Raw genomic sequence first — 24,662 nt, 5'->3', positions numbered from 1 at the left:
CCACCCCGTCCCTCCCTCACTCACGCATGCTCTCTCTCTCTCAAAATATAAACATTAAAAAAAAGAGAAAGAGACTGGGGCCTATTGTACATTGGGTCCACAGGAGAGCCCTGAAAAAGTGCCACTTACTGAGGAGGGAAGGACAGATTTAAGAAGGGGCAGTTTTGGGTTGCCCATGTTTCTTTTGAACTGTTATTAGATACCCAGATGGAGTTGTCAAGTGCTCAGTGAAATACTAGTCTGGAGTTTAGAAAGACCGGGGCTGGAGATAGGGGTTTGTGAGTCACGGGACTGTGGATGGGAGTTAGAGATGACTCTAAGTAAGATCACTAGGGAAAACACAAAGTGAAAGAAGTGACCAGAAGGAAGAGGTTGAGAAGGATTCCAAGATCAGCAGCCACGGAGGCAGCAGACCAGGCAGAGTATGATGTTGACTATGTCTACTGCTGCTGCAGCAGTGGGGGATGAGCCAGTCACACTGTAAGGTTTGACGCCCATGAGGGCAGTGGTTGTGTTGTGGAGTCTGTGGAGAGGTTTAAAAAGAGGGTTAGGGAGGACTTGTGAAATGGGGAACTAAAGACAAATCCTTAAAGAGAACTTCTAACACTTTTTTTTCAACTGTTTTTTTTATTTTTTTATTTTTTAATAAATTTTTTTTTTTAATTTTTTTTCAACGTTTTAATTTATTTTTGGGACAGAGAGAGACAGAGCATGAACGGGGGTGGGGCAGAGAGAGAGGGAGACACAGAATCGGAAACAGGCTCCAGGCTCTGAGCCATCAGCCCAGAGCCTGACGCGGGGCTCGAACTCACGCACTGCGAGATCGTGACCTGGCTGAAGTCGGACGCTTAACCGACTGCGCCACCCAGGCGCCCCTGTTTTTTTTTTTTTAAATGTTTATTTTTGAGAGCGAGAGAGAGACACAGAGCGTGAGCGATGGAGGGGCAGAGAGAGAGAGGGGGACACAGCATCTGAAGCAGGCTCCAGGCTCTGAGCTGTCAGCACAGAGCCCGATGGGAGGCTTGAACCCACAGACCTACCAGATCATGGCCTACGCTGAAGTCGGATGCTTAACTGACTGAGCCACCCAGGAGCTCCGAGAACTTCTAACAGTTAAAAGAAGCAGAGAAACGGGACAAGAGCTGTGGGGTCAGTTATTTCTCTGAGACAAGTACTTTGCAACCATTTTACTTTAGTATGTGTCTCCATTTTCTCAGAATTCTAGTTTCCATTTTAAAGGTAGAAAATGAGACACAAAGAAGATCATGAAGTGCCCAGGGTCAAGTAATTAGTAGGTGGTAGAATTGGGGTTTGAATACAGGCTTATGTGAATCAAGTATCATGCAACTAGCAAAACCTTTAGTATAGCCAATATACCATTCCTGTATGAAGAGATAATTTAATCACATTTTATAATAAACAAAACATGTATGCTCGACTAAAATATTTATTTGATAATTTACAGCAAAGTTCTAATATGGCTTTGTTAGAGATCTTTAAAAATATCCAATAAAATGTGCTTTATTATTTTTTCCTTAGAGAAGTACTAATCCTGTAGTATCATTTCAATCAAAATCCAACTCCCAAGAGGAAAACAGCAGAAGAGATCACAATTTCATATATTGTACTGAGAAATAAGAGACCTTCCTACATGATAGCTAATCCAGTCAAAATAATTGGCGACTTTAGTGTAAACACCAGGGAACTCTGGTTTTCCGCAGTTTTCACCCCAACTCACAACACCCCAAACATAAGTCACATTGTTGATATCTTGACAGACTAAGGGGCCTCCAGAGTCCCCTTTACAGGCATCGATGGAACCGTCATCTGTACCTGGAAAAGACAAAGGGAAAAGAAAATCACACATGTACTTCCATTTGCTGAGGCCACCATGCCAACTTCCTGTCTCCTCCACCAATGCGTGTACCAACTTTGGCTCTCTTACACTTTCCTAACACGAAATAACACATAATCTCTTACAGGTCCCTACTGGGCACATACAGTTGTATACTTTGTCTTCTGCTCATTCTGCAAATTTAGTGAGTGTTTCCCTTGCTTCCTCTATTTTATGCAAATTTATACTCTGATGAGATTGCAATCTGAAAGTGGCATCCAAGGCTGATTGGGAAAATAATAGGAATACTTAGTGCTTATTGAGTGCTTAGTATGTATTAGCCATTCGTTGTTTTAATCCTAAACAACAACCCTACGAGGCAAGTATTATTATCCCTATTTTAAGATGAGACAAATAAGGCACAGAGAGGTTAACTAATTCGTCCAAGGCCATACAGTTAATAAGTGGCAAGAGGTTGGACTTGAAATCAGGCACCCAGACCTCAGAGCTTTTCCTCTTAATTGTGTTAATTGTCTTCCAACAGGTTTTGTGAAATTCTCCCCTTTTGTCCTCTGGAATTCCGAACTCCATTTAAGAAGGGAGGGAGGGCACAGGGAATGGTCTGTTTATTTTCTTCTCACTCTTAGGACTTTCTAAGGTTTTTAAGTCAGTGATCCAAAAAGTTACAGGATGTCAATAACTTTGCATTTTTCTGTAATACACTATTTATAAGTGGTTTTAATAAAGCATCCTAGGGGTGCCTGGGTGGCTCAGACAGTTGAGTGTCTGACTCTTGGTTTTGGCTGAGGTCATGATCCCTGGGTTGTAGGATCGAGCCCTGTGTCCAGCTCTGCCGTAAGTATGGAGCCTGTTTAATAATCACTCTCCCTCCCTCTGCTCCTCTCCCCAACTTGCGCATGTTCTCTCTCTCTCTCAAATAAAAAAATTAAAAAAGCATCCTAGGGGCGCCTGGGTGGCGCAGTCGGTTGAGCGTCCGACTTCAGCCAGGTCACGATCTCGCGGTCCGTGAGTTCGAGCCCCGCGTCGGGCTCTGGGCTGATGGCTCAGAGCCTGGAGCCTGTTTCCGATTCTGTGTCTCCCTCTCTCTCTGCCCCTCCCTCGTTCATGCTCTGTCTCTCTCTGTCCCAAAAATAAATAAACGTTGAAAAAAAAATTAAAAAAAACAAAAAACAACAAAAAAAAAAACATCCTAAATGCATTGCCCTGCCTGGTTCCCTGCCCTTGGGTCACCACCAAAGTAGGAACTGTTGTAGCTGTGTTAGGTAGGGGTACTAGCAACACTATGATATTAAAGAAGACACTGGCAGGTCTCATAAGAAGTGCAATGGGATTTCTGAGGAGGGAGAATTTACTTCCAACTGGACCCATTTGAAATGAGATAACTCAGATTTTTATGTAGAAGAAGTTTGGGTTTGGATCCTGGACATATCACTTCTTGTCTGTAAGACTTCGGGCAAGTTTTACACCTGCTCTGCATCTCAGTTTCCCATTTACTAAGATCCCTAATTTTGCAGATGAGGAAACTTGCTCAAGGTCACATGAGTAGTAATTGGTAAAAACTGAGATATAAACCCAGGCAGTCTGGATGCAGAGTCTGTGCTCTTAGTTACTTGCTATACTGCTGTATGATAGCATAAGGAAGATTTTTCTTCTTAGTTTAGCATGAGGGAACTTGAACCAACAGGAAGGGAAGCAACAGCCAGAAGGTCCAATTGAAGTGTCCAGGGCCCAGAGCAAGGGTGCAGATTTGGTGAGGAGGAGAGATGGTTGGTAGAGGGTATACGTACACATCTTAGAGAAACCACTTAGTGCTTACCTGCACATTCCATTTTTTTTTCAAAGTAGCGACCCGGGTAAAACTTGGAGCAGTTGTCTATTAGCTTAACTTCACCCCAGTGAAGTGAATAGACTTTTTGGTTATCTAAGCATAGTGAGAGAGCAAACAGACATTTACAAGTCACAAATGAGGAATACCAATAAATACTTATTCTCATAACTTAGTGAACCATGAGGAATATAGATGATTATATACATATTCCCTAATACATTATAGACTTCTGAGATAGTTCATTAGCATATTTAATCACACACTGCTCAGATGTCCAGTTTTTACAACTGTCTTTCTAAAAATAGCTAAGGGGTTGGGGCACCTGGTGGCTCAGTCGGTTGAGCGTCAGACTTTGGCTCAGGTCTTGATCTCACAGCATGGGTTTGATCCCATCGGGCTTTGTGCTGACAGTGGGGAGCCTGCTTCAGATACTCTGTCTCCCTCTCTCTCTTTCTGACCCCCCCCCCACCCCTGTTCATGCTCTGTCTCTCAAAAATAAACATTAAAAATAAATAAAAATAAAGATAGTTAAGGGGCATTACAGAACACATGCCCTAAGTCACACTCATTTAATAAAGACCTGAGATGAAGAAGGTATACTCCTTCGCATCTGATTGCTGAGTCTAGTGGGGGAGCTGGGTAGGAGTCAGTGATCAGCATTTTCTAACATAAATAGCTCCTATCGTTTTACAATCCTGCATTTCCTTGAAAGTGCTTCTTAGAGTGAGAACATCTTTTCAACGTAAGGAGTTAAATGAAGAAAATATATATGAAGTTATCAGTGTGTATGTGTTTTTATGTGTCTAAGGAACTCCATCTCCTAAGTGATTTGAAAGAGAATCTAGGATTTCCTTTTCATTTAAGTTAGAGATTTGGGACTTGAAAATTTTTCATCCACAGAAAGAGAAGTGGCAGGCACTGTTGCTTATTGACAGACCAGGGAAGATGAGGAAAACGTTAAGAATACAGGGTGAGATGTCTCTGGTATAAGGAGTGAATCTTTGCCCCATCTCTCCTCCCCCTTTTCTCCAGCTTTCAGCAAATGTTATGCTGTAGGAAGGCAGGGACTAGGCCTGATTCACTAAATGCTATGCCAGCACCCAGCCTCATGCTAGCACAAAGTAGCTGCTTAATAAATATTTATGTAATTCATTAATCCATGAACTCAGTAATTCAATTACACTAAACATCTTATGCCAAATGACATACCCCCTCAGTTAATCTATAAGCTATCGGGAGACAGAGACTTCTGGCTAATCCTGAGAGGACACCTCCACGGATCCTAGCACTGTAGTGAGCACATTGTAGTTAACTGTAAAACTAATATTCTTCTCTTCTGGGAAGTGGGGGAAGACAAAACTCCACCAAAGTATATGGCAAATTAGGAAGGAGTTTCTTCTTTTCTCCTTCAAGTCCTACCTAAAAGGTAATTTTACGATGCTACCTTCTTCAGGTTAAGAGCTTTTTTTTTTTTTTTTTTTTTTTTAATTTTTTTTTTTCAACGTTTATTTATTTTTGGGACAGAGAGAGACAGAGCATGAACGGGGGAGGGGCAGAGAGAGAGGGAGACACAGAATCGGAAACAGGCTCCAGGCTCTGAGCCATCAGCCCAGAGCCTGACGCGGGGCTCGAACTCCCGGACCGCGAGATCGTGACCTGGCTGAAGTCGGATGCTTAACCGACTGCGCCACCCAGGCGCCCCTTTTTTTTTTTTAATTAGTAATTTATTATTTCCTCTAACTCAGGAGAAGCCTTTAAAAAACTGGGACCTCCTGTACTATGTGAACAGTTTTTAATGGCTCAGGAGAGTGTTTCCTTCCCTGAGCTCTTGTGTTGTATACTTTGTGAGGCACCTGTCCCATTCTGCTGTCTGATGGTGACATTCATATCTGATGCCTCCTCTGGACTGCAAGTCCCTTGAGAACTGGTCTTTGTCTTTCAATCTTCCAGCCTCTGCACTCTTTGATGACTGTGTCCATATTTTTCATCAGTGAAATCTTAGCATATGCTAATAAACACAGGATGGTTATTAGATGATATCATGGGATCACTTTCATTTTATTGGGTATGAATGGTGTTGTGTTTTTGTTTTATTTTTGTTTTTTTAAGTCCTTACCTGGTAAAGATATCTACTGGAATATTCGTGGGTGAAATTACATGATATCTGGGTTTGATTTAATATGCTCCAGGAAAAAATGAATGTGTTGGCGGGGGGGGGGGGGGGTTGGGGGAAATATGTTTAATAGCTCCCAATTGTCCTTCAGATGTATCCTCCACCCTTCAGTGTCCTGCCCCCTGCCCAAAGAGGCTGACCTGGAGGGAATGCCTCAATAGGAACCCCTTAGCCTCTGGTTTCCAACATAAAACCCCAGCACAAGGAAGAGAGGGTAAGAAGAGAGGATAGCGATATTGGGGCTGGCTATAACCTTTAATCCAAAGTCATTGCTTCTCTCAAGGCACCCTGGTCTACCTGAAGCTCTTTCTCTTGGTAACTTCTCCTTCCTCTCATGTCTTCAGATCTAAGAGAGGCTGTTCTGGTACTGTTAGTCCTGGGTTCCTGCATAGACCTTGTAATTCCTCAACCCCCTACCCACATCCTTGTAATTAACCACTTTACAAATAACCCTTCCTAATTATCCTATTGTGATTGTGACTGATGCAGAGAGCTAAAACAAGAACCGTTGAGTGTTGGTAACTGGAAACTGGGTGATGGATGAGTAAGTAGATTTATAATACTTTTATCTCTGCTCCTGTGTATATTTGTAAACATAGACGATAAAAAAAATTTTTTTTAAACAAACGTAAGGACATAATGCCTTCTGGATAAATTAATTACTAACAAAATTTAGTCTTGCATATTCAACCATATGACACATTTGGGTCAATTTATACGTATTTTTTATACTTTTCAATGTGGCAATTATAAAGAATGTGCTAGAGTATAAGTCTGTAAGACCAGTGTTGTGAAGTTATTTACAAAGAAAATGTAGGAGGTCAAAAGGAAGCTAAATTTCAAATTTAACCCTTCAAGACAAAGGGAAAAGCATTGACTAATTTTAATCAAACTTCAAATTTAGTCAATTTTTCTAATAAATTGTCCCCACATGTCTACAATCTACATCTCTTATTCATACAAACATCCACCTCAAGTCTTCTTAGAAGCCTAAGGAATAATTCTTTATGTTTTCTTCCTCTTTGCAGGATGTGACTGTGGGGGCAGGGGGCAAGGAGAATGGGGGAGTGGAGGAGAGAGCAGATTAAAGACTTACCTATACTGTGACTCCCTTGAAAACCATTTTATCTTTCATCCATGTCTCTCTAACAAATCCAGAAAGTCCATGCTACATACGTCCCCCTGTCACTCTACTTTTTTTTTCTTTGTAAATGGTTACCCCTCAACATATGCTTCAAGATCACACAGTGTAGGTATCCTTTGAAACTCTGGATCAAGATCAGCTACATAATTTTCAGGGCCCAGTGAAAAATAAAAACGTGAGGTGGGGGCCTCTGCAAAAATTAGTAAGAATTTCATGATAATGACAGCAGAGCATTACACTAAGCATGGGGCCCTCTGGAGCCTGGGGTACTGGGCAACTGCACGGGTCTCATGCCCATGAAGCCAGTCCTGCCTGAATGCTCTTTTTCCTGGATTTGAGGCTATGTTTCTCTCTTTGTACTAGGAGATTAGTTCCTATCCATTTATATTCTCATTTATTCCAGCCCCTGGATTCTGATTAACAAATTTTAAAGCATGTACCTTTTTCTCGGCCCCAGCCAGAAATAATGCATCTGTCATTAGGTTGGAATAGATATGGAGACCAGGGGACACAAGCAGGGACAGAATTAGGCAGCACACATTCTTTTCTGTTTGAGTGTTTTTTCATTTCAATCAAAGCTATGTCATTTTCATAGCTGCTTCCATTGTAGTTTTCATGGATAATAATTTTATTTGCTAGCTGAACAACTAGCTCTTCCTCAGGTCTTAACAGATGTAGAAATGATGTCCATATTTGGTAATGGTGAGCTTTACTGACACTATAACGGAAAGGAAAAGTGAGATAAGATATATTTATATTGAGAAAAAAACAATTATAAACATGAACATCTGATGTTTCATCTTTATATTCTCCCTTTTAAAGGACTTTTTTCCTTTTCTCAGATTTTTTAATCGTGAAGCGGTTTGCTGTCGTGAAGCGATTTGATTAAATTTATGGGATACAATTAAAGTCAGTGGGTAAATGAAGAGAGGAATAAGCAATCCATCTAAGTGGTCAATATCAGGGACATACAGAACTCACTAATAACCAGAGATGCCTAGAAGTGGAATGAATTGGCTGCCTCTGGAGTGAGAGCACCATCACTGAAGGTGTTCAAGCAGAGACTAGAAAGCATGTAGCCATGGGGAAATGGGGAATCAGGACACACATCATTACTCGCTACCCCAGAGGTTCTCAGGGTGAAGACCACAGCAGTCACTATCCTGACATTTAAGATTGACTTCATCCTAATACTGCATCTTATTTATTTGGTCACAAGTCTTTCTTCCTGTTGGACTGTGCCACCTTAAGTCAAAGATAGGGTCTAATTCATCTATGGATAGATGCCTGCATCTAGCATTGTGCCTGGAATATATTAGCTGTTTTAAAATTCAGTTGAAATGGTAAATGAGCTAAATATTGTCTCTTATTCTGCCTCACTTAATTTGCACACCAATTTTTACCTCATGGTTTCCAACAAATTGGCATTTACCATCATTTTCTCAGGTAATCACCTAACAGTTAAACCGTGATGTTTCAGGAGCTAATGAGGTATTCGGGATTTCCAAGAATGGTGTGCTTCATATAAATTTTGGTTGTTTTTAAGGGACCTCTCCAGAGGTCCTGAATATTGTTTAAAGGTTAACCCTGTTTATTCATTCAATTTACTCAACAAATACTTAAAGTGTATACCTATAATAGTCAATAAATGACTATTGCCAGGCACTGTGCTAGCTACTGGGCTACAGAAATGAGCAAAATCAGAAATAGTTTCTGCCTTCATGGAACTCAGGATCTAGATGCAGTATTAAATGGATAATGACAATAATGAGGATATGATTCTACCATGTAAAGTGAGAGGAATCAACAGCACATGGGTTCTGAGAACTTATCAAGATGGCTTTGACTCAAGGGAGTCTGGAAAGATTCTCTGAGGAAGAGAAGATGGGGCTGAGATCTGAATAAAGAGCAGCACTGACTAGATAAACAGGGTAGGAAAGATCATTGCAGGCATGAGAAGTAACACATGAAGGTCTCTTTGCAGCAGGGAGCAAGGTGAACTTGAGTAGCTGAACAAAGTCCAAAACAGGCAGAGCAGACAGCAAGAGTTGAAGCTGTGGGGCAAGATGAAATTGGTGAAGGTAAGTAGGGATCAGATCATATGGAGCCTAATGGGCCATATTAAAAACATCATTTAGAGACACTCAGGTGGCTCAGTTGGTTAAGTGTCCGACTCTTGATTTTGGCTCAGGTCATTATCTCATACTTTGTGGGTTTGAGCCCCGTGTCGGGCTTTGTGCTGACAGCGTGGGGCAGGCTTGGGATTCTCTCTCTCCCTCTCTCTCTCTGCCACTCCCTGCTCAGGCTCTCTCTCTCTCAAAATAAATAACTAAAAAAAAAAAAAAAACCCAACAACATCATTTAGATACTCTAGCAACAAATGAGCCTGGCAAAGCAAGTGTCTGACATTTTCATCATCTCTTAAGGGAGAAGTGGACCAAGTTATATAACTTGTCAGTCTCAGTCTACTAACCTACAAAATATTTACCTCTTAGGGCTGTTAAGAATATTAAAACAAGACAACATATGTGAAAGTGCACATACATTATCTAATCTGTAAGAGGTGCTCAATAAATGATGCCTCATTCATTCTAAAGATGAGAACTGAGGCTGGAATCCCAAACTCTGCCCTCCTCCTTGCTGATCTTGACTCGTTATCAATACCTTTTTTGTACTGCCCTTCAGCCACTGGTATGGACTGGATTGTGTTCCCCTAAAATTCATAGGTTGAAGATCTAAACCCCATCATAACTATATTTGGAGATATAGTCTTTAAAGAGGTAATTAAGTTTAAAAAAGGTCATAAGTGGAGCTCTATTCCCATATGATTGATTGGCCTCTTTATGAGAATAAGAAGAGACATGAGTGATGCACGCAGGTACAAAGCAAGCAAGTCAGGGCTGGAGCGGCATGTGAGACAATTAGTACCGAGCTTTGAACATCTTCACTGTCTGGAACATGTATCAAAGACACTTAAGAGGACATGGAAGGTGAAACAATGCTTTGTGTATTTGAAGTCTTTAAATGCATGCAGCTCTTTAAACAACATCCTCATTGAGGTGAGACCAGAGAAAATGCCAGGCTACTATCATTTTTTTTATACACTTTTCAGTCATACACTCTTCTCAACAGTTTGGTCCTAACTCTACAAAACGTAGGTACTATCTATTTGCTTTCCCTATTTGTTTCCCATCATGCAAATGTGCTAAGTGACACAACTTGGGACCTATGGGTTTGATCTGACCTTGCCATCTGGGATCAATAATTTGGTCTGGGGGGAAGAACTCAGTAGCTTCTGGGGGGATGGCCTCTGGGGTTCCTATCATGAATATTGTAGGGGATTTAGCTGTTAATAGAGTGGAATTTGTCATGTGGTTTTATTTATCATCTGCCACAATTTCTATTACCCATGTTTATTATTTCAAGGAATCCAAAATCTTATTGGAGACATTTTTTACCTGACACAGTGTGCAGCAGTTAGAATCCAACAGCCTCCAATATAAATTCCTCCACAGTTGATTTTCTCATTATCCTTAATTGCCACCTGCCACGGGAAGTCTCCCTGTAGAAGATATTGGTGTGGTCACTGCCATTCTACCAGACGGTGGTACAGACAGGAGACCCTAAGATGCGTCCATTGCAAGAATCCCAGTCTCTTATCATTACATATCCTCCCCACCCACTTTTAGTTTCTCAAACTTGGACTGCTCCTGGGAAGTCATAGGTTTACCACTTCTGCTGGCTTTCCTCCAACAACTCGTTTCCTTCGAGTGGGCCGGATGGGTTTAACTCCACAGGATAGTTTAGGGAGAAGTGACTTTATCCGTTTTCTTTCTTCAAGAAAGGAAGAGATTGTATCATTATGATTTTGAACCCATTACTTCTTGATGATCTATGCCACAAACACAGCAGAGTCACAGCTAAAATAAAACAGTCTGAATTGATTCATAAATTATTTTGGATGCTAAGTGGTACTATTTACCTTGTTTAAAAATTCTGGCTTAATACGAGAACTGGCTTGATTCTCTGAAGTTCTGCTTAAAGACATACTGGGGGCAGAAAGAGGCTAGCTGTGGGGGTTAAATATTTACCAGTCCCTGGCAGATAAAAAATGTCACATGGCCAGGCATACTCAGGACGAGGGTCTCATTCAGAAATCATCAGAATGAGATGATAACACGGGCACCTATATCTTCTCACTTTCATAGTTTTTACTTTTTAGTGGCTGTTCATATGGAATTCTTTTCAATAATATTAACGTTAATGATGTTAACATTTGAGTACTTTCTATGTGTCAGTCCCCATGCTAAATACTTTGTATATAGTTTATCTCATCTAATCATCACATTAACCCTGAGAGGGAATGTGCCAGGGACCCATGGAAAATTCAGGATCAGTGGGCTAAAGGGTGTTTTTTAGTCACTTGACATGCGATGATATTTCCTTTCTCTGTGAGTGTTTAGATGTGGCATACTTGTCACAGAGAACATGGCAGAGAAAGACTTAAGATGTGAATTGGCAAAAGAATTCATGAAAAAGAAGAAGGTAAAAATATAAGAGGTTTTCCTTATTCTTTCTATATATTTTACCACATCACAAAAATTTTTACAAACTTGCTTCTTAGCCCCAAATGAGAAAATTAATATCACTGTCAGTTACTTTGAGCATATAAGAAGGAGGTAGGTCCTTACGGGAGAGAAGTTGTGAGTGAATCTGGGTAGATTTGTTTTTTGTTTTTTTGGTTTCTTCTTTTCCATTTTGCTTTGTTTTTTTTGGTCCCACCCGTTCTAAGAACAAGGTTGGGGGAAGAGTGTGATGCTAAGATTTTAAATTTCTTTTTGGACCTTTAAAAAGAGAGAGACCTCCTCTAATGAAGACTACGGAAGCAGCTTGGGTACTATCTGAAAACTGATGCTATCTTGCGTAGAAAATAAAGGGCCTTTGTGGAAAATCTCTTCAGACTGATATCTATATCTTTATGATCTAGGGGTGCCTGGGTGGCTCAGTCGGTTAAGTGTCCTACTTTGGCTCAGGTCATGATCTCGCGGTCCGTGGGTTTGAGCCCCGCCTCGGGCTCTGTGCTGACAGCTCAGAGCCTGGAGCCTGTTTCAGATTCTGTGTCTCCCTCTTTCTCTGACCCTCCCTGTTCATGCTCTCTCTCTGTGTCAAAAATAAATAAATGTTAAAAAAAAAATTAAAAAAAAAGATCTAAATCTTTTACTCATCACCTGATGAAAAAAAGTAGTTAATTAATTTGGGGCCTGGCAATTAGAAGAGAGTCTTACATGAACCTTCTCTTAAATTCCCCCCAAACAGGGAGCTATTTATTCTCAATTTGTATTTGAGGTTAAGTTGTTCACCTAAGGTTACACAGTAAATAAATAATGAGTCAGGATGTAACACAAGATTGTCTGACCCAAAAGCTTATTAATTACTGTCTCTTCAGGGATTTGATGCTTTAATTCATTTGGCTCTTAGTATACAACTGGACAGGATACAGATCTTCACAGACCTTCTGTTATCATACTTCAAAACATTGTAAAATAACAAGTTAATTCAAGTAAAGTCCATTATTTTTCTATTTCAAAATGTATGTCATGTGCCATGGTGGAAATCTGGTTGTTTTTGACAAAACTGACCTGACAAAGCTCATAGCAAATAAAAAAAGTTTATGTAGGTCTAAAATATTGTTTTCACTTCAAAATTTGCCTTGTGAATGAACCTATTTTTAAAAGCAGTTCCCAAGAAGCATATATATTTGTTTTTCTTAAAAATGATAAGGAAAGGAAAAGAGTAATGTTATTTTTTTCTATTTAATTGATAACAAAGGTAATTGTTGTTTGAATCAATTATACACACACACACACACACACACACACACACACACACACACAACATTAAAATGCAGACTTAAACCAGGGAAGCACTAGTAAAACAGAATAATGTTGGGGCATCTGGGTGGCTCATTCGGTTAAGCGTCTGAGTTCGGCTCAGGTCATGATCTCATAGTTTGTGGGTTCAAGCCCCGCGTCAGGCTTTGTGCTGACAGCTCAGAGCTTGGAGCCTGCTTCAGATTCTGTGTCTCCCTCTCTCTTTGCCCCTCCCCAACTCATGTTCTGTGTGTCTCCCTCAAAAATAAATGTTAAAAAAAATTTAAAAACAAACAAAAAACCCCAGAATAATGTTAACTTACCTGCATCCATATTAGCAGTCAAAAGTTCTGTTTCTTCTATAAGAAAACAAAAAGTTCCAATGTTTATCCTTGTGTTTATAATAAAAATTAATTAAAATCATTAAAACTTTGATCATAATTTTCTGTCTTAAAACTTGTCCTCTCTTTAAAAAGGACAGTACAAATCCCCAAATCACACCATCTAATTTCCTTTCTATACCTAGTTAATTGTGAAGGCTCATGATGAACTGTGTAGAAATTTTGCAGGCACAAACTGGGTGTCTTGGTACAAGTAAATGGTGAGACTCCTGGTGCAGTGCTTTTCTGCATTCAGAATGCTTGGGTCAGAGAAGGAAAGCTTCTTTTTCAACTCTGATTCATAAAGTCCTTACATAAGGTAGGGAACAGTGACTAATACTGACCAAAAGAGTACTGAGCTGACATTAAAAAGGCTCTTCTCATTTTGTACATAATAAGGCAGCTCTTCAGGAGTCATACAAAGATATTATAGTAGGCGTTGTTAGTATTAGGCATCTGGGATATAGAAGTTAAAAACATAAACAAAAGATTTTCTCCTCTTCCTTAGACTTTTGCTTGAAGTTCTATGGGATGATTCCATCTTCACTTTGTCATCCTAGAACATTTCAGAGGACAGGATCATGATTTTTTTGAGCTGAGGGGGGTCCAAAGGTGGATTCCCACCAGCATGTTGTTTGGTCTCGGGTGAGGATGTGTCTGTGGATGGCACAGCCCAGAAGGGCAATGTTACTTGACTGCAGCAATCATGAGTCTTGTCTCTGGACAGACATAGCTACATCCACATTCCTAGGTTATTTATTTTCTGGGACAGAGAGAGGCTCTGCTCAGAAGCTTTCACAAAAGCACCCTTATGAATCAAAGAGGAGATTCAAACATTCATATTAAATGCTCAACAAAGGAAGATGGGGAAAGTCCAGTGTAGCTGAGGTGTGCTGGATATTTGAAAAATATCACAGAGCTCCAAAAGCACAAACCACGAGAAAAGTGTCAATGACTTTGATTTACATAAAGATCTCTATTCAACAAAGCTCACTATGGATAAAGTTAATAGATGGGTGACAGAATGGAGGAAGGTATTTGCAATGTCTAAGACTGAAAACGGATTTAACATCTAGAATTCAAATCAACGAGACTGCAACCCCAATGTGAAATTAAGCAAAAGATATGTACTTGCGAAAGGATACAGTAAAGAAAAGGTGGAAACTCAAAAGCTAGTATGAAGAGAAACTCAAAGTCATTGGTTATTATAAAAATTCAAATTGATACATAATGCCATACGGCCTGACAATTATGAGACTAGCAAAATTAGAAAGCTGGAGAACACTTAATGTTAGTGAGGATGAGGAGAACCCTCGGGCATTGTTGGAGGTAGAGGTAAGGACTGGTATAGCTCTGCCAAAGAACATGCAGGCAATAGTTAGCCAAGTTAAGTAGATGCATGCCCTGAGACCCAATACTCCTTGTCCAGCTAGATGTCTCAGAGCAATTCTCTCACACATCCTGAAGGAGAGAATATGACTGACAGCTGCGAGTCTGTTACTGAGAAAGTAGGCAGTAAATTGTGAAAGATGAACAGAGGGATTCAGGCAGAAAGTTAGAAGCAAATATTAGATGGACACAGAGCAACACAGATCTTTAAAACTTAATGCTTTATAAAAAGAAATAAAGGAAATATGAGATCTACAACACCATATTATGTGACTTAAAAATGTATGCTCACAAGAGAGTACACTTGGGTAAGAATGTGTACAAACAAGGCATACACATTTTAATACACATTAAAATGGTTGCCTAAGGGGGATGGGAGTAAGGTACTGAAATAAAGGAGAATAAATAAAACAAGAGAGGTGCCCTGCCTAGCCCAATGCTGATTATGTGGAATAAGCAGAGGAGTGTCATGAACGCATCTCTTTGCACCTGAGGTCTGAAGGAAGGAAGGAAGGAAGGGAGGGAGAGAGAGAGAGAGAGAGGGGGGGGGAAGGAAGGGGAAAAGGAATAAAGAAGGAAGAAAATAAATTACAGCAAAGAAATAATTGAGATTAGGCATTTAGAATAGGGGTGATCTTGAACATATGAAAGTCCCCCAGGAATTGTAAAAAAATCCTGAGGAGGACCATAAACTTCTGATAGTCATATTATATGAATAATAAAGAAATACTAAACATATGAATTTCATATAAACAATACTGAAATTTATATGAATATAAAGAGATAATAATTCATTTTTATGAGTAACAAAGGGTAGCTCTAAGAGCTGGAGGACTTGGGGACATCTGACTTATAAAACTAAGTGAGGAAATACCTATCATGAAAAGATCTTATCTCTCCTCTGGTGGCAATTTCTTCAGGAATTGCTTTGGTTTTGAGGAAAGAGTAAAGGAAGAGGAGAAGGGTACTCAGCAAAGGTGAAATGCACCAGGAGCCATTTGGGTGGTTTTTGGTTAGCAGGCCTTGGATGGTGAGTGTGAGAAGGAAAGTTTACCACACTGTGAGAAAGGTCTCTGTGCCTACACTAAGGTGAAAGCTGAGCTACTACTATCACATATTATCTGCAATTTATAGCTACACTGACATATAAGAAGATACCCGTAGTTCTTTTTTGCTTCATTTCTGCAATATCCCAAGAATTTAACTAAAATTTTTACCTTGAGCCACATGTAAAAAAACCCCAAATTTACCACAGCAAAGGATAATTTTTGAGAAAAATGCATAATGTCAATATATTGCACATGTATCAGAAAAGTGCGATACCTTATCCTTGTTTTCAATTCTGTAATATAAATTTTATGATAAAGAGAGATTTACCTTTAATTTCAGAATGTCCAGGTCCTAAAACAAAACAAAACAAAAAAAAAACACTCACTGTAGCAAAGAGATCATGTTCACCTGAATATACACAAATCATTAATATTTCAGAAACAGTAAAACAACTTAGTATTTATAAATAGATAAAAGGGAATCACAGTATGTCATCTTTCTTTGATTTTTAATACCACAAAACCAATGTTTCATGTTGCATTTAAACACACACCAAGAAAATAATTTTTACCTGAGTTTTAAAAAGAGATGTATATTTGGGATATATTTGAGCACATAGTGACAGCAAACTTACTATAGAGTCATACAAAATTTATAAGTCTTTAAAACTATTTCTAAAAGGTGGGCTTTCAAGGATAAATGAAACCAAGCTATACTCCAAACTTCCCTTGGTTTAGTGATTCTGATCTGTCCATTGAAAGATCGATGAATATATTAATATTTTTATTTTACATCTCTTCTCTCACTTGCTCTTGCTTAGAGGTGGAATAATTAGAACCACTACTAGAAAACAAAAGGTGGCACTCATTCGAAAGAAGGGTAAACTGGGGTCACATGGGTGGCTCAGTCGGTTAAGTGTCTGACTTTGGCTCAGGTCATGATCTCACGGTTCACGAGTTTGAGCCCTGCGACAGGCTCTGTGCTGACAGCTCAGAGCCTGGAGCCTACTTGGGATTCTGCATCTCCTTCTCTCTCTGCCCCTCCCCTGATGGTGTTCTGTCTCTTTCTCTCTCACTAATAAATAAACATTAAATAATAATAATAATAATAATAACAACAACAACAACAATAATAATATGGGGTTCTTGGGTGGCTCAGTCAGTGAAGTGTCCGACTTCGGCTCAGATCATGATCTCACAGTTCGTGGGTTTGAGCCCCATGACCGGCTGTGTGCTGACAGCTCAGAGCCTGGAGCCTGTTGTGGATTCTGTGTTTCCCTCCCCAGCTTGCACTCTGTCTCTCTCTCTCTCTCTCAAAAATAAGTAAACATAAAAAAAAAAACTTAAAAATAATAATAAGGAAGAAAGAAGAGTAAACTGAGGTAACAATGACAGTTGACTAAATGTATTTTTGATATGGATTCAAAAAATTGATAAAAAAAGTAAGCTTTTATAGTTCACTCCCTTTCAGTAGAATTTTTTTTGCCTGATAAGCTAACAAATTGTGTTCTTTGACCTTAAACTTTATTTTTCATTTATTTTTTTATGATTTATTTTTTTCAATATATGAAATTTATTGTCAAATTGGTTTCCATACAACACCCAGTGCTCATCCCAAAAGGTGCCCTCCTCAATACCCATCAGCCACCCTCCCTGCCCTCCCACCCCCCATCAACCCTCAGTTTGTTCTCAGTTTTTAAGAGTCTCTTATGTTTTGGCTGTCTCCCACTCTAACCTCTTTTTTTTTTTTTCCGTACCCCTCCCCCATGGGTTTCTGTTAAGTTTCTCAGGATCCATATAAGAGTAAAAAGATATGGTATCTGTCTTTCTCTGTATGGCTTATTTCACTTAGCATAACACTCTCCAGTTCCATCCACGTTGCTACAAAAGGCCATATTTCATTCTTTCTCATTGCCACATAGTACTCCATTGTGTATATAAACCACAATTTTTTTATCCATTCAACAGTTGATGGACATTTAGGCTCTTTCCATAATTTGGCTATTGTTGAGAGTGCTGCTATAAACATTGGGGTACAAGTGCCCCTATGCATCAGTACTCCTGTATCCCTTGGGTAAATTCCTAGCAGTGCTATTGCTGGGTCATAGGGTAGGTCTATTTTTAATTTTCTGAGGAACCTCCACACTGTTTTCCAGAGCTGCTGTACCAGTTTGCATTCCCACCAACAGTGCAAGAGGGTTCCCGTTTCTCCACATCCTCTCCAGTATCTATAGTCTCCTGATTTGTTCATTTTGGCCACTCTGACTGGCGTGAGGTGATATCTGAGTGTGGTTTTGATTTGTATTTCCCTGATGAGGAGCGACATCGAGCATCTTTTCATGTGCCTGTTGGCCATCCGGATGTCTTCTTTAGAGAAGTGTCTATTCATGTTTTCTGCCCATTTCTTCACTGGGTTATTTGTTTTTCGGGTGTGGAGTTTGGTGAGCTCTTTATAGATTTTGGATACTAGCCCTTTGTCCGATATGTCATTTGCAAATATCTTTTCCCATTCCGTTGGTTGCCTTTTAGTTTTGTTGGTTGTTTCCTTTGCTGTGCAGAAGCTTTTTATCTTCATAAGGTCCCAGTAATTCATTTTTGCTTTTAATTCCCTTGCCTTTGGGGATGTGTCGAGTAAGAGATTGCTACGGCTGAGGTCAGAGAGGTCTTTTCCTGCTTTCTCCTCTAGGCTTTTGATGGTTTCCTGTCTCACATTCAGGTCCTTTATCCATTTTGAGTTTATTTTTGTAAATGGTGTGAGAAAGTGGTCTAGTTTCAATCTTCTGCATGTTTCTGTCCAGTTCTCCCAGCACCATTTGTTAAAGAGACTGTCTTTTTTCCATTGGATGTTCTTTCCTGCTTTGTCAAAGATGAGTTGGCCATATGTTTGTGGGTCTAGTTCTGGGGTTTCTATTCTATTCCATTGGTCTATGTGTCTGTTTTTGTGCCAAAACCATGCTGTCTTGATGATGACAGCTTTGTAGTAGAGGCTAAAGTCTGGGATTGTGATGCCTCCTGCTTTGGTCTTCTTCTTCAAAATTACTTTGGCTATTCAGGGCCTTTTGTGTTTCCATATGAATTTTAGGATTGCTTGTTCTAGTTTCGAGAAGAATGCTGGTGCAATTTTGATTGGGATTGCATTGAATGTGTAGATAGCTTTGGGTAGTATTGACATTTTGACAATATTTGTTCTTCCAATCCATGAGCACGGATGACCTTAAACTTTAGAGTTTTGAATCAGGAGAAGAAAGAGGAGGAGGAGGGAAAAGGGGCAGAAGAGGAGGAGAAGGAGAAGAAACCCCAAGTAGTATTATACTGAAAAGTGAAATTGAACTGTAGAGCTTCAGAGAAAGACAAATACATGATCTCACCCATATGTGGAATCTAACAAAACAAACTCATAGAAAAAGAGATCAGATCTGTGGTTACTAGAGGCAGAGGGTGAGGTAGGGAATTAGGTGAAGGTGATCAAAAGGTACAAACTTCCAGATAAGTGCATGCTGGAGATGTAATGTACAGCATGGTGACTATAGTTAACATTGCTGTACGGTATACTTGAAAGTTGTTTCATGAGTAAATCTCTTATCACAAAGAAAAAAGAATCGTTAACTCTATGATGAGATGGATGTTAACTAAACTTACTGTGGTCATCATGTCCCGATACATGTGTCAGATCAATATGCTGTTCACCTAAACATAAACAGCATTGTATGTTAATTCTATCTCAATAAAACTGGGAGGGAAAAACTGTCCATCTTCACTGGCAAGAGTCAATGGCTGCCCGTTCTCCCTGAAAAATGTTTTAAAATTTATTTCTTTCTCTTTTTACTAAGATTATAGCTACATTTAATGAACATAAAGTACATTGCTCAACTGCTTATATAAGCATCAAAAGAAATAATATGATTTGAAATCCTAAAACCATGTGTTTTTACATTTAAGAACTGATGTCAATGGGGAATTAAATAAGTCTTCAGTAAACTCAAATAATACCAAGCAATGCCAAAAAAGAATTATTATTAATTCATGTATCCATACATATCTCCGACATTTATTTAATGCTTATTTATAAGGCATATTTGAATTTTTTTTTCAACGTTTTTTATTTATTTTTGGGACAGAGAGAGACAGAGCATGAACGAGGGAGGGGCAGAGAGAGAGGGAGACACAGAATCAGAAACAGGCTCCAGGCTCCGAGCCATCAGCCCAGAGCCTGACGCGGGGCTCGAACTCAAGGACCGCGAGATTGTGATCTGGCTGAAGTCGGACGCTTAACCGACTGCGCCACCCAGGCGCCCCTATAAGGCATATTTGGAATATAAAAACAGATTCTGTTTTCAAGGGGTTTACTGTTGACAAGGGAGGGGAAGGGAAGATAGGTACAAAAAACTACAATAAACAGTTAACAGTGGTGTCCTGACATGGGGGTCTATCACCACATCAGAGACTAGGTCACCACTTCCTAGTTTGTGTTCTGTGGCATCATATAAATTTGGCTTGAAATCACCCATGGTGGGAGTAATCACACCACAGGAATTAGCAAAAGCTACAAATCAGGGATTTCCTCTCCCTCTCCAAAGCCAATTTACCAGCATCTACCAGCACACCACTGGATAAATTTCATAAACGAAGCAGATACAAGCATGCCTACTGCTCTCACAGTCTTCCCCATCTTTGTTGAAAGCAGCTCCATTTTTCCAGTTCTCGGGCCCACACCCCTGGAGTCACCCTTAACTGCTCATTTCTTCTCATGCCTCCATCTAACTACTGGTCAATCCTTCTGGCTCCAGCTTCAAAATACATCCAGAACGTGACTGCTTCTCACCATTTCCCTCCCTACCAACTTATTCTTATCACTATCATCTCTTCCCTGGATGACTGCGTGGCTTCCTAACTGGCCTCCCTGCTTCTCCCCTTGCCCTTATACAGCCTAGTCGCCACACAGCAGCCAGAGTAATCTTGATTTCAACTGCAAGTCAGGGGCGCCCAGGTAGCTCAGTCAGTTGAGTGTCCAACTTTGGCTCAGGTCATGATCTCACAGCTCATGAGTTCAAACCCTGTGTCGGGCTCTGTGCTGACAGCTCAGAGCCTGGAAGCTGCTTCAGATTCTGTGTCTCCCTCTCTCTTTGCCTCTTCCCTGCTTGTGCTCTGTCTCTGTCTCTCTCAAAATAAATAACATTAAAAAATTATAAAAAATAAAATTAAATGTAAGTCAAATCATGTGGTGCCTCTGCTTTAAATTCCCTATTTCCCTTACTACCAGGCTTGACTATCTGCCCTTGTCTCCCTCCACCCACCCCAACCATCTGTCCAACCTCTCCAACTATTTGCTCTTTTTTTTTTTAATTTAATGTTTATTTATTTTTAAGAGAGAGAGACAGAGAGACAGAGTGTGAGTGGGGGAGGAGCGGAGAGATAGAGGGAGACACAGAATCCAAACCAGGCTCCAGGGTCTAAGCCGTCGGCACAGAGCCCGATGTGGGGATCGAACTCAAACCTTGAGATCATGACCTCAGCCAAAGTCAGATGCTTAACTGACTGAGCCACCCAGGTGCCCCAACTATTTATTCTTTAACCTCTCACTACCAGCACCTGTGACACATGCCCCATTAGCCTCCTTGCTGCTTGCTCCTCAAATATCCTGGAAAGTTGCTCTCTTATGAACACTGCACTGGTTGGTGCCTCTGCCTAGAACACTCTTCCACAGACATCTGTATGGCTGGCTCCATCCTTTCCTCCAGCTCTTTACCTAAAAGTAACCCCAGTGAGTGAGCCTCTCCAGACTACCTTATCTAAAATTTCAGAACTTACCCCTGACATTTTATATCCTCCCTCCTCGCTTTATTTTTCTGCTTATACTTATTATTTTCCTACATATCTTACATATTTCTCTTGTTTATTGTCTCTCTTCCACCACTAGAATGTAAGATCAATGATGGGGCAGGGATTTCTGACATGTTACTCATTACTGCAACCCCAGTACCTAAAGCAGGGTATGGCACTGTTTAGTAAGAACTTAATAAATATTCACTGAGTAAATGAATGAGTATAATAACTTCCATAAACTTTTCCTCCAGAAAGCATTGATGTAAGCAAGAAGTCAGTCTGTGTGACACAGAGTAGGTACCTAGCAAATATTTTTTACCATCAGAGGTTTTCCAACGAGCACCAAAAAAACAAAGAGCATTAACTCATTGCTTTGAAACTTGGTAAATAAAGGGAAAGAATTAAACACTATTCTTCCTTTTTATTATGAATTGCATTTCATGGAAACAAAATAGTTGATGAAGGAAAATTCTTCTCTATAGAAAACTAGTAAATAAATGCAGAAAGAATGCTGAATTAGAAATCACCATTTTATAGTTCCTATTGACAAAGGAATCTAGTCAACAATCACACAGGCTACTAAAGACCATTAAGATGAAAGGTTGTGGGGGAATTTTGTAAAGGAAATATCAAGCTGGTCCAGTGATCAATCTTAGTGTCACTAGTTGTGGGATACCCAGACAACATAACTTTATATGTAATAAAAAGGACATAGCACCACCCATCAAGAATTCTTACCTAAAATATTGAACTTTGTATCTAATGAAGTCTCTAAAAATCCAGAATAAGGAACATCTTGTAGGCAAATGACCAAGTGTCTCTAAAAAATCATTGGCATGAGAAAAATTGGTGGTGGATGGGTAGGTAACTTTTTTTTTAATTGAAGTATAGTTGACATAGTGTTATATTAGTTTCAGGTGTATGACCAAGTGATTCAACTATTCTATACATTATACAATGCTGACCACAATAAATGTGATTACTATCTGTCATCATACAATATTACAGTATTATGCACTGTATTCTCTATGCTATACTTTTCAGCCCATGACTTATTTGTAACTGGAAGTTTATACTTTTTTTTAAAGCTTATTTATTTTGAGAGAGTGCAGGAGAAGGGCAGAGAGAGAGAGAATCCCAAACAGGCACTGTGCTTGATCTCAAGAACCATGAGATCATGACCTGAGCTGAAATCAAGAGCTGGTTGCTTAACCAACGGAGCACCCAAGTGCCCCTGGAAGTTTGTACTTCTTAATCTCCTTCACCTACTTCATCCATCCTCCCCACCTCTGCAGTCTGGAAACCACCAGTTTTTCTCTGTATTTATGTATCTGCTTCTGTTTTTGTTAGTTCTTTGGTTTGTTTTTTAGATTCCACATATAAGTGAAATCATATGGTATCTATCTTTCTCTGACTCATTTCACTTAGCATAATTCTCTCTAGGTTTATGAATGTTGCAAATGGTAAGAAGTCATTCTTTTTTAGGACTCAAGTAATATTCTGGTGTGTGTGTGTGTGTGTGTGTGTGTGTGTGTGTGTGTGTGTGTGTGTATCACATCTTCTTTATCCATTCATCTGTCAATGGACACTTAGGTTGCTTCCATATCTTGGCTATTGTAAATAATGCTGCAATAAATATAGAGATGCATACATCTTTTTTGAATTGTTTTTGTTTCCTTTGGGTAAATACTCAGCAGTGGAATTGATGGATCATAGGGTAGTGGTGTGTGCTTGTGTGTGTGTGTGTGTAATTTTTTTTGAGAAACCTCCATGTTTTCCATAATGGCTGCAGCAATTTACATTCCCACCAATAGTGCACAAGGGTTCCCTTTCTCCACTTCTGCACTAATACTTGTTAATGCTTGTCTTTTTGATACTAGGTATGCTGACTGATGTGAGGTGATGATACCTCATTGTGGTTTTAATTTGTATTTCCCTGCTGATTAGGGATGTGTCTGTTGGCCATCTATAGGTCTTCTTTGGACAAATGTCTATTCAGGTCCTCTACCTATTTTTTAATCAAATAATTTGTTTTTTTGTGCATTGAGTTGTATAAGTTTTTATATTTTGGATATTAACCCCTTATCAGATATATTATTCACAAATATCTTCTCCCATTTGGTAGGTTGTCTTTTTGTTTTGCTGATGGTTTATTTTGTTGTAGTCCCAGTAGTTTATTTTTGCTTTTATTTCCCTTGCCTGAGGAGACAAATCTGGAAAAATGTTGCTAAGGCTGACGTCTAAGAGATTACTGCCTATGTTCTCTTTTAGTAGTCTTCTGGTTTCAGGTCTCACCTTTAGGTTTTTAATTCTCTAGTCTATTTTGAGTTTATTTTTATGTATGGTGTAAGAAAGTGGCCCAATTTCATTTTTTTAAATGTACATGGCCAGCTTTCCCAACACCATTTATTGAAGAGACTGTCTTTTCCAGATTGTATATTCTTGCCGCCTTTGTTGTAGATTAATTTACCATGTAAGCATCAATTTATTTCTGGGCTTTGTATCCTGTTCTATTATTGATCTATGTGTCTTTTTGTGCCAGTACCATACTGTTTTGATTACTATAGGCTTGTAGTATATCTTGAAATCTAGGATTGTGATACCTCCAACTTTGTTCTTTTCAAGATTGCTTGGTTGTTCAGGGTCTTTTGTGGTTCCATAAAAATTTTAGGATTCTTTGCTCTAGTTCTGTGAAAAATACTATTGATATTTAGATAGGGGTTGCATTAAATCTGTAGATTGCTTTGGGTATGGACAGTTTAACAATATTTATTCTTCCAGTCCACAAATATGGTAGATCTTTCCATTTATTTGTGTCACTTCCATTTTCTTTCATCAATGTCATATCGTTTTCAGAGTATAAATCTTTCACCTCCTTGGTTAATAAAATAAATACTTCTAGGTATTTTATTCTTCTTGGTGTAATTGTAAGTGGGATTATTATCTTAATTTCTTTTTCTGGTAGTTTATTATTAGTATATAGAAACACAACTGATATCTGAATGTTAACTCTGTATTCTGCAATTTTAGTGAATTCATTTATTAGCTCTAATAGGTTTTTGGTAGTCTTTAGGGTTTCCTATGTAAAGTATCATGTCATTTGCAAAGTTTGACAGTTTTGTTTTTTCCATACAAATTAGGATGCCTTCCC

General features: G+C 39.4%; 1 protein-coding gene across 3 annotated transcripts in view; it reads right to left on the bottom strand.

The window, feature by feature from the left end:
- Positions 1-1,431: 1,431 nt before the first annotated feature.
- CFI (complement factor I) overlaps positions 1,432-24,662 on the bottom strand; it is a 63,002-nt gene continuing 39,771 nt past the window's right edge. For 2 of the 3 annotated variants that reach the window (XM_086704409.1, XM_086704407.1), the window contains exons 8-15: positions 19,328-19,375; positions 16,017-16,040; positions 13,194-13,229; positions 10,731-10,834; positions 10,459-10,562; positions 7,441-7,718; positions 3,672-3,776; positions 1,432-1,833 (exon numbers count right to left, since the gene is read on the bottom strand). In XM_086704409.1, coding sequence (XP_086560535.1) covers positions 1,616-1,833; positions 3,672-3,776; positions 7,441-7,718; positions 10,459-10,562; positions 10,731-10,834; positions 13,194-13,229; positions 16,017-16,040; positions 19,328-19,375 — 917 coding nt within the window. In that variant the 3' untranslated portion in view covers positions 1,432-1,615. The remainder of the gene's footprint in view (positions 1,834-3,671; positions 3,777-7,440; positions 7,719-10,458; positions 10,563-10,730; positions 10,835-13,193; positions 13,230-16,016; positions 16,041-19,327; positions 19,376-24,662) is intronic. The other variant, XM_086704408.1, reaches the window with a different exon arrangement.

This window comes from Puma concolor, chromosome B1 (genome assembly GCF_028749965.1).
Source record: "Puma concolor isolate L17-30 chromosome B1, mPumCon1.1.hap2, whole genome shotgun sequence".
Taxonomy (NCBI): domain Eukaryota; kingdom Metazoa; phylum Chordata; class Mammalia; order Carnivora; family Felidae; genus Puma; species Puma concolor.
The sequence above is the reverse complement of the archived record's forward strand: the minus strand, read 5'-3'. Positions and strand labels throughout refer to the sequence as shown.